Source organism: Cervus elaphus, chromosome 1 (assembly GCF_910594005.1).
Source record: "Cervus elaphus chromosome 1, mCerEla1.1, whole genome shotgun sequence".
NCBI lineage: Eukaryota > Metazoa > Chordata > Mammalia > Artiodactyla > Cervidae > Cervus > Cervus elaphus.
In genome coordinates this window covers 55803508-55819038 of record NC_057815.1, presented here as the reverse complement: position 1 = coordinate 55819038, position 15531 = coordinate 55803508, and the positions used below count along the sequence as shown (strand labels likewise).

The 15531-nt window shown below is 36.4% G+C and overlaps 1 protein-coding gene across 3 annotated transcripts in view; it reads right to left on the bottom strand.

The window, feature by feature from the left end:
* The window catches only part of SBF2 (SET binding factor 2), a 494424-nt gene that overhangs the window by 188953 nt on the left and 289940 nt on the right, over positions 1 to 15531 (bottom strand). For all 3 annotated transcript variants that reach the window (XM_043903289.1, XM_043903298.1, XM_043903284.1), the window contains 3 exons: positions 12889 to 13093; positions 10373 to 10482; positions 8015 to 8164 (listed from right to left, as the gene is read on the bottom strand). In XM_043903289.1, coding sequence (XP_043759224.1) covers positions 8015 to 8164; positions 10373 to 10482; positions 12889 to 13093 — 465 coding nt within the window. The remainder of the gene's footprint in view (positions 1 to 8014; positions 8165 to 10372; positions 10483 to 12888; positions 13094 to 15531) is intronic.

Below are 15531 nucleotides of genomic sequence, written 5' to 3'. Positions count from 1 at the left end.
CTAGAGGAAAACATAGGCAAAACACTCTCTGATATAAACCACAGCAGGATCCTCTATGACCCACCTCCCAGAGTAATAGAAATAAAAGCAAAAATAAACAAATGGGACCTAATTAAACTTAAAAGCTTTTGCACAACAAAGGAAACTATAAGCAAGGTGAAAAGACAGCCTTCAGAGTGGGAGAAAATAATAGCAAATGAAGCAACTGACAAAGAATTAATCTCAAAAATATACAAGCAACTCCTGCAGCTCAATTCCAGAAAAATAAGTGACCCGTTCAAAAATTGGGCCAAAGGAATAAACAGACATTTCTCCAAAGAAGACATACAGATGGCTAACAAACACATGAAAAGATGCTCAATATCACTCATTATCAGAGAAATGCAAATCAAAACCACAACGAGGTACCATCTCACGCCACTCAGAATGGCTGCTATCAGAAAGTCTAGAAACAATAAATGCTGGAGAGGGTGCAGAGAAAAAGAAACCCTCTTACACTGTTGGTGGGAATGTAGACTAATACATCCACTATAGAGAACAGTGTGGAGATTCCTTAAAAAGCTGGAAATAGAACTGCCATATGACCCAGCAATACCGCTGCTGGGTATACACACCGAGGAAACCAGGATTGAAAGAGACACATGTATCCCAATGTTCATCACAGCACTGTTTACAATAGCCAGGACATGGAAGCAACCAAGATGTCCATCAGCAGATGAATGGATAAGAAAGCTGTGGTACATATACACCATGGAATATTACTCAGCCATTAAAAAGAATGCATTTGAATCAGTTCTAATGAGGTGGATGAAACTGGAGCCTATTATACAGAATGAAGTAAGTCAGAAAGAAAAACACCAATACAGTATATTAACACATAAATATGGAATTTAGAAAGATGGTAACGATGGCCCTATATGTGAGATAGCAAAAGAGACACAGATGTAAAGAATAGACTTTTGGACTCTGTGGGAGAAGGCGAGGGTGGGATGATATGAGAGAATAGCACTGAAACATGTATATTATCATATATGAAATAGATCACCAGTCCAGGTTCGATGCATGAGACAGGGTGCTCAGGGCTGGTGCACTGGGATGACCATGAGGGATGGGATGGGGAGGGAGGTGGGAGGGAGGTTCAGGATGGGGAACACATGTATACCCATGGCTGATTCATGTGAATGTATGGCAAAAACCACCACAATATTGTAAAGTAATTAGCCTACAATTAAAATTTTTAAAAAAAATTAAAAAAAAAAATAAAACAAAAACCCCCGCCAACATTTGGTATTACCAATATTTCTAATTTTAGGCATACTCGTAGTTATATAATATTATCTCATAATGGTTTCAATTTGCATTTCTTGGATGACTGACACTGACTAGTTCATGACCATTTCCATATTTTACTTTGTGAAGTGTCTGTTTAAGCTGTCCGTTTTCAAAAAATGGTTTGGCTTCTTCTTAAGTTGTAGAACTTGAGTTCTTTATATAACCATGACATCAGTCTTTGTCATATATATATTTGGAATAATTTTTCCTAGTCTTCAATATTCATTTTCTTAATTCTGTCTTTTGATAAGCATATGTTTTAATTTCTATGAAGCATAATCATGTTTTTTTCTTTTTTTGGTTATCAGTTTTTGTGACCTAAGAAACTTTTGTCAGTTATAGAAATTATAAGTGGCAAAAGATTCAATTAATAATTTAATTATTAATTAAATTCCCAAGCCATGAAACTATTCCATGCTTTCCCCTAAAAACTTTGTGGTTTTCTATTTTATGTTTATGTCCTTGCTCTACCTCAAGTTAGTCCTTGTGTTTGATATGAGGTAGAGGTTGAGGTTCAGTTTCTTTCATATGGATATTCACTTTTCCAGCACTATTTGTGGAAAAAACTTTCCTCCTCTGATTGGATTGCTTTGTAACAAATTGGAATGCTCTGTAACAAATTTCCCATAAATGCAAGTCTAATTTCTGGGTGCTCTTTTCCACTGATCTATTTGACATGTCAGTATTACACTATCTTTTTCTTTTTTTGTATTATACTATCTTGATTACTGTGGGTTGATAGTAAGTCTTGAAACCAGGGAGGGTTAAGTCCTCCAACTTGTTCTTATTCAAGATTGATTTGGCCACTCTAAGTCTTCAGCATTTCTGCATAAATTTTGGAATCATCCAGTTAATTTCTAAGAAAAAGTTTGCTGCAATTCTTATTGGAATTGCATTCAGGCTATAGGTTGCTTTGTGGAGAACTGACATATTAATGATACTGGGTCTTCCATATCCTTTGATGTTTTACTTTACTGATTATATAATCTAAACTTATCTAGCCATCTTGTTAGTTTCTTATTATCTGCTTATTTTGTATTCAATCCATTATTTAAATACTTTAATTATTATATATTCAAATTGGATAATTCCAATATATAAAGCCTATGAGGTCTTCAATCTGTTTTTGTTTGTTTCTGTTAACACTATTTCACACTGGCTCATTTCTTTGGTATTTGGTTATTTTAAAATTGTGACTTCACATCTTAATAAAGTTTATCAGTGTGAACCCTGACTGCCTAAATTGGGGCTGAATTTAATAAATTCTAAAAAACATTTATATTTCTTCTTCTGGAGGCAAGGGTAAGGGGTATGCCACTGAAGAGGAATTATTTCATTCTTCTTCCAGTGTCCTACCCTGAGGTAAATAAAGCTCTCAGGTTCAACCAGCTCTCTTGACAGAAGTCAAGACTTAAATGAGCTCATGTATCTGGTTTCCCCAACTGCTAATTACTCAGAATTTGGGTTTCCCTACGTATCTTATTCTAGAGAATAGAGGAGAGGTCTTTTAGAGATTTCCTTTTCTTCTTAGGAAAAACGATATATAAAAATCATGGGTTTTTGCTGTTGAAATTTTCTAGGATCTATTTCTACATTAGTGAGAGGGTGCCTCATACCCTGCGGTTTATTATTATAAGACTGGAAATGGAGTGCTCCACTGGGTTTTTAAGTTATGATTTACCATTAAAAGATCTTAGCTAAGATCTTACATGTAAAAATTATATATCTGCTAAAACAAAAAGAGTTAAACCCATGATATTTTTGAAGAGATATATAGTAATCTCAGTTATTAAAAAAAAACTAAAATAAGATCAGTTATTTGATATGAGAAAATATAGGAATAACCTATAATCTCCATAAACCAGTCCTTTAAAAAATTATCTTGGCACTGAAAGAACATGATAAACAAAATAACCCCTTGGCAGTACTCATGTTCCATTTAATTTTCCCTTGAGGACAGAAACTACAGGATAACTTCAAGACAAGCAAAAATTACTAAAGTTTTTGAATCACTACCTAAAACTTAGTTCATTTAATGTTTCTATTTTAAAACACCAACACAGATGTTTGGCCTCTCAGCCTTGAAACTCTATGCTTTTGTAAAAAAATGTTCAGAATGTTATGCTAAATCCCCACAAGTATTGTAACAAGAATATAAATATTAATAAATCCCAAGTTGGTAAATAAGTGATTCATTAAAATAAAAGTCACATATGAACCCATTCATAACTGAAAAGAGCCTCTCTATAATGGAACAAAGACAAGATCTAATTTTATGAAATACTGAATTACAAAACATTAAGAGCTCATTAGTGCAGGTGCAACTGGAAGCAGCAACAACAACAAACCCAAGCTTCCCCCTGACAGAATATGATTATTCAAATGAAAAGGAGTATTTTTCTAGCCCAAGGGTACCTGGTTATTCTGTAATCAATTACTAATTAGTTTATACTAAAATTAAGTTTAGAGAAAGCCTTCTAATGTAGTTCTTCAGTTAATTACAGTGCATAAAATACAAATGGAAAAAAGCCTCCTAAAATAGTTTTTTCAGTTTTATCACCAGGTAGAAGGAGCCAGGATATTATCTAACTTTAGGACTTCTGGTAACCTAGATCTCTTAATCAAATTCGTTTGTTCTCTGTAATGACAGTATCAAAGTAACTGAAACAAAGGAACAGAAGTAGCAGAAGACTTGTGATTTTTACAGCAAACAAATTATGTCTTATTCTTCTCATAAAGTTTCAAAAATTTCCTTCCTACAAAAATGAGAATCCTTTTCTGTTGTAAAAAATCCTTGTTATATGTTTTAGATAATTTAATTATGTTTATGTGTATGTGTGTGTTTCAAGCAGAGAAAAGTTTAAATGGAAGTCATAACTCTTCTAAACTGTTTATGTCAGAGATAATCATTACTAAGGATTTAGCGTAAATATCCTTCTAGATTTTCATTATAATATACATACATACATATAATTTTAGGTCAAAATAGAATTATATCTACCTTATGTACCCCTGGTGGCTCAGATGGTAAAGAATCTGCCTGCAATGCAAGAGATCTGGGTTCAATCCCTGGGTTGGGAAGATCTCCTGGAGGAGGACATGGCAACCCACTCTAGTATTCCTGCCGAAGGAATCCCCATGGACAGAGGAGCCGGGTGGGCTACAGTCCATGGAGTTGCAAAGAAATAATCAGACATGACTGAGTGACTAAGCACTACCTTATGTATCTTCCTGTGTGCCCACCTCGCAACATGTAACAGTTTTTTCCTATAGGTACATGTTATAGAGCTACCTCTTTTATTTTAGTAGCCGAACAGTATTCCGAAGAAGTATTCTACCATACTTACATTAATTTATATCCAAATGGTAAACATTTAGGATGCATTTAATGTTTGATGTGATAAACTATTATAGCTAGTCTCTTACACTCTAAAATAAGAATTTATTTCCAGTAGAGGTGAATTACCTCTTATCTTGTTAATTTGCTTTAACAAACCACAAAGTGCCTGTTACAAGATTACATTTTTCATTCTAGCTTTTAAGTTAGAATTTCTGAGAAAGATATTATCTGAAATGCGTTTGAAAAGATAAATACACCCTGCAAAAAAATAGTAGTACCCTAAGACATTAATGTGTATCATAAGGAAGACCTTAGTAGACATTTCTCCAAAGAAGACATACAGATGGCCAAGAGGTACATGAAAAGATACTCAACATCACTAATTATTAGAAAAATGTAGATCAAAACTACTACCTCACAGAATGGCCACCATCAAAAAAATCCACAAATAATAAATGCTGGAGAGGATACAGAGAAAAGAGAACCCTCACATGCTGTTGGTAGGAATGTAAATAGATACAGCCACTATAGAGAACAGTATGGGGGTTCCTTAAAAAACTAAAAATAGAACTACCATACAATCTGCCTGCAATGCAGGAGACCCCAGTTCAATTCCCAGGTCAGGAAGTTACCCTGGAAAGGGGACAGGCTACTCACTCTGGTATTCATGGGCTTCCCTGGTGGCTCCCACGGTAAAGAATCTGCCTACAGGGCAGGAGACCTGGGTTCAATCCCTGGGTTGAAGACCCCTGGAGGAGGGCATGGCAACACACTCTTGCCGGGAGAGTCCCTATGGACAGAGGAGTCAGGCGGGCTACAGTCCATGGGGTCACAAAGAGTCAGACACAACTGAATGAGTAAGCACAGCACACAGCACCATAGAATCCAGCAATCCCAACATTTGCTGCAGCACTATTTGCAACAGGGAGGATATGGAAGCAACCTAAATATCCATCAACAGATGTAGATAAATAAGATGTGGTACATATAAACAAACCATGAAAGATGATGCTGTGAAAGTGCTGCGCTCAATATGCCAGAAAATTTGGAAAACTCAGCAGTGGCCACAGGACTGGAAAAGGTCAGTTTTCATTCTAATCCCAAAGAAAGGCAATGCTAAAGAATGCTCAAACTACCACACAATTGTACTGATCTCACACGCTAGTAAAGTAATACTCAAAATTCTCCAAGCCAGGCTTCAGCAATACGTGAACCGTGAACTTCCAGATGTTCAAGCTGGTTTTAGAAAAGGCAGAGGAACCAGAGATCAAATTGCCAACATCTGCTGGATCCTTGAAAAAGCAAGAGAGTTTCAGAAAAACATCTATTTCTGCTTTATTAACTATGCCAAAGCCTTTGACTGTGTGGATCACCATAAACTGTGAAAAATTCTGAAAGAGATGGGCATACCAGACCACCTGACCTGCCTCTTGAGAAACCTGTATGCAGGTCAGGAAGCAACAGTTAGAAATGGACATGGAACAATAGATTGGTTCCAAATAGGAAAAGGAGTACGTCAAGCTGTATATTGTCACCCTGCTTATTTAACTTATAAGCAGAGTACATCATGAGAAACACTGGGCTGGATGAAGCACAAGCTGGAATCAAGATTGCCGGGAGAAATATCAATAACCTCAGATATGTAGATGACACACCACCCTTATGGCAGAAAGTGAAGAGGAACTGAAGAGCCTCCTGTGAAAGTGAAAAAGGAGAGTGAAAAAGCTGGCTTAAAGCTCAACATTCAGAAAACTAAGATTATGGCATCTGGTCCCATCACTTCAAGGCAAATAGATGGGGAAACAGTGGAAACAGTGGCTGACTTTATTTTTCTGGGCTCTAAAATCACTGCAGATGGTGACTGCAGCCATGAAATTAAACGACGCTTACCCCTTGGAAGCAAAGTTATGACCAACCTAGACAGCATGTTAAAAAGCAGACACATTACTTTGTCAACAAAGGTCCGTCTATTCAAGGTTATGGTTTTTCCACTGGTCATGTATGGATGTGAAAGTTGGGCTATAAAGAAAGCTGAGAGCCTAAGAATTGATGCTTTTGAACTGTGGTGTTGGAGAAGACTCTTGAGAGTCCCTTGGACTGCAAGGAGTTCCAACTAGTCCATCCTAAAGGAGATCAGTCCTGAATGTTCATTGGAAGGACTGATGCTGAAGCTGAAACTCCAATACTTTGGTCACCTCATGTGAAAAGCTGACTCATTTGAAAGGACCCTGATGCTGGGAAAGATTGAGAGCAGGAAGAGAAGGGGACGACAGAGGATGAGATGGTTGCATGGCATCACTGACTCAATGGACATGGGTTTGAGTAAACTCCGGGAGTTGGTGATGGACAGGGAGGCCTGGTGTGCTGTGCTTCATGAGGTTGCAAAGAATCAGACAAGACTGAGCAACTGAAATGAATTGAACATATACACAATGGAATATCACTCAGCTGTAAAAGGAACAAAATTGGGTAATTTGTACAGACAGGATGGACCCAGAGTCAGAGTAAAGTTAAGTCAGAATGAGAAACAAATATTGTATATTAACGCATATACGTGGAATCTAGAAAAATGGTACAGATGAACCTACCTACAGAGACGAAGACATGGAGAATGGAAGTGTAGGCATGGAGCGGGTTGTTGGGGGAGGGATGAATTGGGAAATGGGGACTGATGTATGTGCACCGCCATGTGTAAAACAGATAGCTAGTGGGAACCTGTTGTTCCTGTTGTATAATGCCGGGAGCTGAGCTTCGTGTTCTGGGATGATTTAGTGGGGTGGGATGGAGGAGGTGCGAAGGAGGGTCAAGAGGGAGGGGATACATATATATGTAAACAGATAGCCGATTCACTTTGTTGTACAACACTGTAAAGCAACTATAACCCAAGGAAAAAAATGATACAATTAATACCCATATACATAGGTTAAGAAATAGATTATGAACTGAATAATTAATTTATCATTTGGATTACCCACCATTCATTGCCCTCTATTTTAACAGTACAACTGAAAACTGACTGAAAAGGGATAACAAAAATATAGACATTAAGTAATATAGAACTGAATGTTTCAAAGATGACTTTTCACTTCAGACAGCTTACTTATAGAACTAGTTAAATAACCTAGTATTTTTCAAGAAAAAAAAAGGAAGAATTAAAAAACTCCTAATATTTATGCTGAGCAATACTTAAGTGTTTGTAACAGAAATGCTACGAATATCAGCTCTTCATGTTATCAGATGTGGAAGGTTTAAGAACCTGATATACTAGTAATTATTGAACTGCCTGGGGAAAAAAGTATTATTCTCAAATGAGAAGAGAAATTTGAAAGAACTAAAAGTTACCTGTAGAGTACAGTTCATCATCCTTATTATGTAGTCAAACTGCTGATGATCTAGTATTGCCCGGTTCTGCTGAACATGTAAACCCAGCTCATCAGTGAGACACTGTCTCGCTGCCTTTCCTTTAAGGGCTCTCAGTGCAGCAGGAAGGGTCTGAGGACATAAGAGGCAGACATGAGCAGGAGGTTTCACTGGAAAAAAATAACTTTAAATCACACTAACTCATACACATCCTGTAAACCATTTAACAGAGCTATTAGAATTAGAAAAGGGTTGATTTGCTGTTAAGGACAACATGGATTTATAGTGATTTTTTAAATTTGTAAGGCAGCATGAAAATAAACAGGACTAGTTCATGTGATACATTTAAAAAACATTAAACTTCATTAAAAAAAACTTATCAAAACTGTGGCCACCAAAATAACTGCTGCTTCAGATTCTGAGTCAAAACCATGGATACTTGACATGTTCTTTCATAACTGGCCACATCTCCGTGGCAAGAATAGAGGGAAAAACTAAAATGACAAGAATCATGGGAGATTTTATTCTTTTATAGTGATTAGCAACTTAATCACTACTCAGTTTTAATTTATGACTGGAAAATTCTACAGTCCCTTCTATTTCAAAAGCATAATTAAGAAGGAAAAAACTCAGAGCAACAAATAGAAATCTCTGAGTTTACATACTAAAACTCTTCCACTTCTTCACCCACAAGAATGCCTCTTCCAGTTCATCTTTAGAGCCTGATTTACTTTACATAAAGTAGTATTAATAATAGGCTTATTTAACTTTGAAAACATGAGAACAAAGGAGCAAATAAGAAGGAAGGAAAAGACTGAGAGTAGGAAGTCCTACTATTGTTACAAGGGGCACAAGAAACAGTGTGAAAATTGAAAGCAAGAGAAGCAAAAGAAAGTCTGTTTAATACTCAATCATAAGAAAAAATGGATTCCAAAAAACTCAAAACACAGACTTGAGGGTCATTAAGTGGATAAACCGACTTGATAGGCATGGGTTTGGGTAGACTCTGGGAGTTGGTGATGGACAGGGAGGCCTGGCGTGCTGCAATTCATGGGGTCGCAAAGAGTTGGACACGACTGAGCGACTAAACTGAACTGAACTGAAGTGGATAAAAACTTTGTTTCACAAGCTTTACTAGCCCTATGTAACAAATGATCAGAACTATGACAAGTCACTAAGAAAAGGTGACATTAATGTTTAATATGTTTTATTAAAGAAGGCAAGAAAATGTGCTATTAAAGCACACATTAAAGGCATATTTAAATGAAGACCACAATTTTTATAATTCATTACTTGCTTTAACTAGAGTTTTTGTAATAAAATTATATTTTAAATGTTTTTAAGTCTCTTGATGACAGTGAAAGAGGAGGGTGGAAAAGTTGGCTTAAAGCTCAACATTAAGAAAACTAAGATCATGGCATCCGGTCCCATCACTTCATGGCAAACAGATGGGGAAACAGTGGAAACAGTGGCTGACTTTATTTTTGGGGGCTCCAAAATCACTGCAGATGGTGACTGCAGCCATGAAATTAAACGACGCTTGCTCCTTGGAAGGAAAGTTATGACCAACCTAGACAGCATATTAAAAAGCAGAGACATTACTTTGTCAACAAAGGTCCATCTCGTCAAGGCTATGATTTTTCCAGTGGTCATGTATGGATGTGACAGTTGGACTATAAAGAAAGCTGAGCACTGAAGAATTGATGCTTTTGAACTGTGGTGTTGGAGAAGACTCTTGAGAGTCCCTTGGACTGCAAGGAGATCCAATCAGTCCATCCTAAAGGAGATCAGTCCTGGGTGTTCACTGGAAGGACAGATGCTAAAGCTGAAACTCCAATACTTTGGTCACCTGATGTGAAGAACTGACTCATTGGAAAAGACCCTGATGCTGGGAAAGACTGAAGGCAGGAGGAGAAGGGGACGTCAGAGGATGAGATGGTTGAATGGCATCACCGACTCAATGGAGATGAGTTTGAGTAAACTCCAGGAGTTGGTGATGGACAGGGAGGCCTGGCTTGCTGTGGTTCATGGGGTCGTGAAGAGTCGGACATGACTGAGGGACTGAACTGAACTGACTGAAGTTTCTAAATAATACGCCGAAATAGAATTAAATGAACAATGTTTAAAAGTTTCGGTGTGTGTGTGTGGGGGGGATGACTATCAATATTTCAGGCTTGGCTAAGAGTTTAGACACTGTTCATTTAAAATGATAAAAACAATGAAAGAATACTTTATAAGGAAAAGGTATGGAAATAGAGGAGAGGTCAGTTGGCAAGCTAAACACAGAAATCTGAAAGGGACATGATGAATGTTTACTTCGGAATGATGGCATTTTATTACCTTTTCAGTCTCCAATGTTTTATTTTCAAATATGAATGAAATGCAGTTTCTAACAACTTCCAATCTCTGTGCACTGTTGAAAACTGTTGTCACTTTATCCATTATTGAAACTATTAAAGGGATATAAAGAAAACGCAAATTAAATTCCTTTGGCAATAATAAAAGCAAGGGGAATATTACTGTTTACAGTTTATATGACTCTGTTTACATGACAAAAACGTAAGCCTTTATTTCCCCCTTGTTACAGGACACTGAAGGTACTTCATCACTTTGATTACATTTCTATGTTGTGAAGTGACAGGCTAATCAATAGCTTATTGAGGATAATTTCACAGGATAGATGCTAATACTGTACTTATCTCTTACACAAATTAATTCACGTTGCACAGTAAAATTTTATTAAGCAAAGATAAACATCTCTTTTTTTAACCTTTAGTTGTAAACAAACAGGTAAGAAATGTGTCAGGTACAAGATCATGACAAACACAGCTAATGCTCATATGTAAGAGGACTGACTACTAACAGGAAAAGAAGCTGATATTTCTAACATATTACCAAAGAAAAACCACATACCACAAAAAATTAGGTTCTAAAAATCTGAGTATAGGTGGCCTGAAGAAGCGCTGCACACAAACAAAAGTGATCATGGCCAAAGAATTGCTTTACAAATTTGGGAGAGTCACTTTTCGGTTCTGTGAACTTAGTACCTGTCAACTTTACAAGATTGGATAATTCTAGTGTACTACATAAGCTAAAATTACTTAAAACAAATGTAACTTATTAAAAGAATACTAGAAGATATAAATTAAATCAGTATTCATTAAATAAAAAGTATAATTTCACAAAGAACTACACAATATCATTTGTACAAATCAGGTAGTAGCTATAATTCTTAAGCCTTATATTTTATGATTGCTCTTACCTAACAAGAAAAACCATAATACCATACTCTTGGCCTTCCTTTCATTTCATCAATATAAAATTTTACATTCTTCAAACAATTTTTTAAACTTAAAAAATTTGAAATAATTATAAGCCTACATAAAGTTACAAATTAGTACAGAGAAGATCCATGCACTCATCACCCAACTTCCCCAAATGGTGGTATCTTACCTAACTATAGTGCTTTATCAGAATCAGGAAATCAATCTTACTTGGTTTTTACTAGTTCTCTTGAAATCATTTAAAATTATGTAACATTAATGACCATGATGGTAAAATAGATTAGTTCATATGACTTTCTCTGTCTGAAATGTGCATTCTTTATTTTGTACTCCGGAGTTTCCCACATGTGGAGGTCTGTGGCATAGACAGAAACTGAAATTGATCATATTTAGAGTAGAAAATGTCTCAGTCTCCAAGTAAGACCACATATTTTAGAGAGCAACATCTTTAACCTATTTTTAGAAATTTTTAATTCTAAAATCTCTTTCACAGCATTTTAAATTTTCTTTAGGATGAACCATTAAAAATCCCACCTTTTAAAATAATGAATCTGAATCTGTTTACCATCTGGAAATTATTACTTTCCTTTGGAGACTATGACTTAGTTCATTCCCAGGAGAAAGTTCTTCACTTAGAGTTTGATATATCAGGGATTGGCCAAATCCTCAGCTGTGGCATTCTAATACTAGCTTTCTAACAGTTGATAACAACTCTGGTTTATGGGTATTCAACTTTTCAGGTCTTCCTTCTTAAGGTTCTGGCTTTCAAATGCTATTTTTAGCTGTTCATCATCACTCTGGCACCTCTGAGGAATAGCTGGAAAGTAGTTAACTTCTCAAAATGTGAATGGTTCTTAAAGTGACATAGCAATTCTACATTCATATTAAATGGGTATCATGTAAGATGAAACATTCATACTTTTAAAATTTTAATACAAGGAACATCATGATTCTGATCAACTTAAATGAATCAGAAAGTTGGACAGAGGTCCCTGCATTCATCTTTCACTCATTCATTCATTTCTTTCATTTATTTGTTCATTCATTCAAAATGAATGCAGTCCATGCAGGGACAAATACTGAGTCATATGTATTTCTCTCACTGACTACAATGAGAGATTCCATATGCATATAAAAAATTTGATGTTGACTGAAAATGAAAGTAAAGAGATTATACAAAAATAAACAAGCAGATAAAAATTTAAACCAACTTCATGTGTGTTTTTAAGGAAAGCATTCAACTAAGTTATGAATATTAAACTTAAAAGATGAAACCCTTCAAAAAGTAACTACCCTAACACATTGGCTTCTCCATTTTCTTCTCCATGTGAAAGTATAATCAACACTTAAGTATAAGCTGGTAATATGTAGGGAAGTTATAGCAAATTAGTATTAGTAAGTAAATAGTAAGTAATATTCACATTATTATATAATATCCCTGACCAGGGATCAAAGCTGCGCCCCCTGCATTGGGAGAATGGAGTCTTAGCCACTGGATCACCAGGAAGTCCCTGTGTCTTCTATCTTGATTAAAAGTTTACCTTTAAAACAAACAAATGGATAAATACATACCAACAGGTGGACCTGCAGGCACAACACACTTCTTTTCCACTCTTGAAGCAGGAGGTGCATTCTGATTCTTAGCAAGATTTTCCTGTATTAATTCCTGTACCCGAGTTTCATTAATTTTAGGGAAAGGAAGAATATGAACTCGCAAGTGGGATCCTTCTGTTGGGCGTGGAACTTTCTGAAATGCCATATGAGGGTTTGGATTCTCCTGCAATATTAAACATAGGTAAGATTATTCAAAAGTTAAAATAACAATGGCAGATTGTTGGCCAGAGGGACAGAAACTGAAATCAGACAGGTGAGAGATTGTACATACATTCAGATATATGCCATAAAGTAGAGTGTCCTGGAATACATAAGCTACCAGCAGCATCTGATACAGCTGATCGATCACTCTTTTTGCTCTTCAACACACACTTTCTTCACTTGGTTTGTAGATTTCTTGCTACATCTTTGTCTATTTTTTATCTCCCTAATCTCTTAACTATGTGAATATCCCAGGGCTCAGACCACAGGCCTCTATTCTATTTACATTTACTTCCTTGGAGAAAACTTATAGTCTCGTATTTTTAACTACAAGAACACTAATGATTCACAAATTTGGGTCTCCAAATAAGTGTCCTCCTGAACTCCATATCCATATATTCAACAATCTGCAAATACTGTTTCCATTTGGATTTAAAACAACATCTTGAATGTATGTTCAAAAGGAACACTTAGTATTCATCTCCTCCAAAACTGCTATCTACAGTCTCCCTCACTTCAATAATCATTAACGCCTTTCTCTAATACCCCGTTATCCATGCCTGTGCAAACCTTTAAATTGTGTCTTTAAAATATGTCTAAAAAAAAAATAAATTAAGTCTATAACCTGACCACTTTTCAACACACCTTGGTTTAAGTCGGCATCTCTTTCATATTGCTACAGAACAGTCTCCTAACCTGTCTCCCTGCTCCACGCTTGCTCCCACTCTCACTCTATTTTTAACACTGCAGACAGAGTGATCTAGCTAAAGCATGTCAAATTATTATCTACTTGTTCATAATGAGTGGGACACAATGTTGAACACCTATCAGGACCGGACTAGTTAAATTAATTGTGTCAGCTGATATTTTCATAGACCCTCAGAGTTGGCATGGAGTTTTATCCAGCTACTACTTATGTAGAATTCTATTTCAAATACTACAGGCAGAGTGGAATCCATACTTTTTACAAAGTTCCATATGAAAGGCTACCGTACAATCATTCTTAGGCCAACTCTTACACTTACCATTCAGTGAAACCAGAAAATTTCTTTTTCCTTCTGAACCTGCATTATTTATGTTGTACATTAAGCTCAATACTGCCCTACATATTCTCTGGACAGTTAAAATGGCCAACCAGAATCATCTACCAGAGCTGCTCCCCACAATTCTTTCTGATTATTTGGCCCAGACCCACATAAAGGAAAGGCAGGGTCACAGTAGAGGTTAAAGGGAGCATATGTGAGTAACAGAATGGAAAATATACTCCTGTAAGTGTCAGAAAGCCTGGGTTCTGGTTTCTGCTCTGCTCATTATGTGATGCTGGATGAACAGCTCAGCCTAAGTCCATAAAGGCGCGCCTTGTCTTCTTGCACTTCACTTTGCTGAGCTTCATCAGCTCAGTTCAGTCGCTCAGCTCAGTCGTGTCCGACTCTTTGTGACCCCATGGACTGCAGCACACCAGGCCTCCCTGCCCATCACCAACTTCCGAAGTTTACTCAAACTCATGTCCATTGAGTCGGTGATGCCATCCAACCATCTCACCCTCTGTCATCCCCTTCTCCTCCTGCCCTCAATCTTTCCCAGCATCAGGGTCTTTTCAAATGAGTCAGTTCTTTGCATCAGGTGGCCGAAGTGTTGGAGTTTCAGCTTCAGCATCTGAACTTCATAGTTACTACCTTTTTGACAAATTGAAGGTTTGTGACAACTTTATGTCAAACAAGTCTATTAGCACCATTTTTTTCCAACAGCATTTGTTCACTTTGTGTTTCTGTGTCATGTTTTGGTAATGCTCATAATATTTCAAACTTTTTCATTATTATATTGTTAAGGTGATCTGTGGTCAGGGATCTTTGATGTTATTATTGCAAAAAGATTATGACTTACTGAAGGCTCACATGATGGTTAGCTTTTTTTTTTTTTTTAACAAAAATAATATTTTTAAATTAAGGGATGTACATTGTTTCTTTTAGACACAAATACTATTGCACACAACAGACTACAGTATAGTGTAAACACAACTTTTATACACACTGGGAAACCAAAAAATTCACATGACTCACTTTATTGTGATACTTTTCTGCAACTCACAATATTTCCAAGGTATGCCTATACTTACACTTCTCTTAAATGATTCCTGAGAGGGTGAAATCAGGTCAAAAACTTGTGCCTGCCAAAGTAGCTCTCATATACACTTTGTATTCCCCCCTAATATATAAAGCTATATTAGCAAAGACAGAAAAAAATAAGTAAATTCCTAAGCCAAGTCTTCACAATCACCACTATCTAAACTATATGCTGAAAAAACTGTTCTAAATTTACACCAGGATTAACACCAATATCACTGGTCTGGAGTTTCTGAAATTTTACCCTTTTCTAAAAGCAGTATGTTCTCTGTTTTAA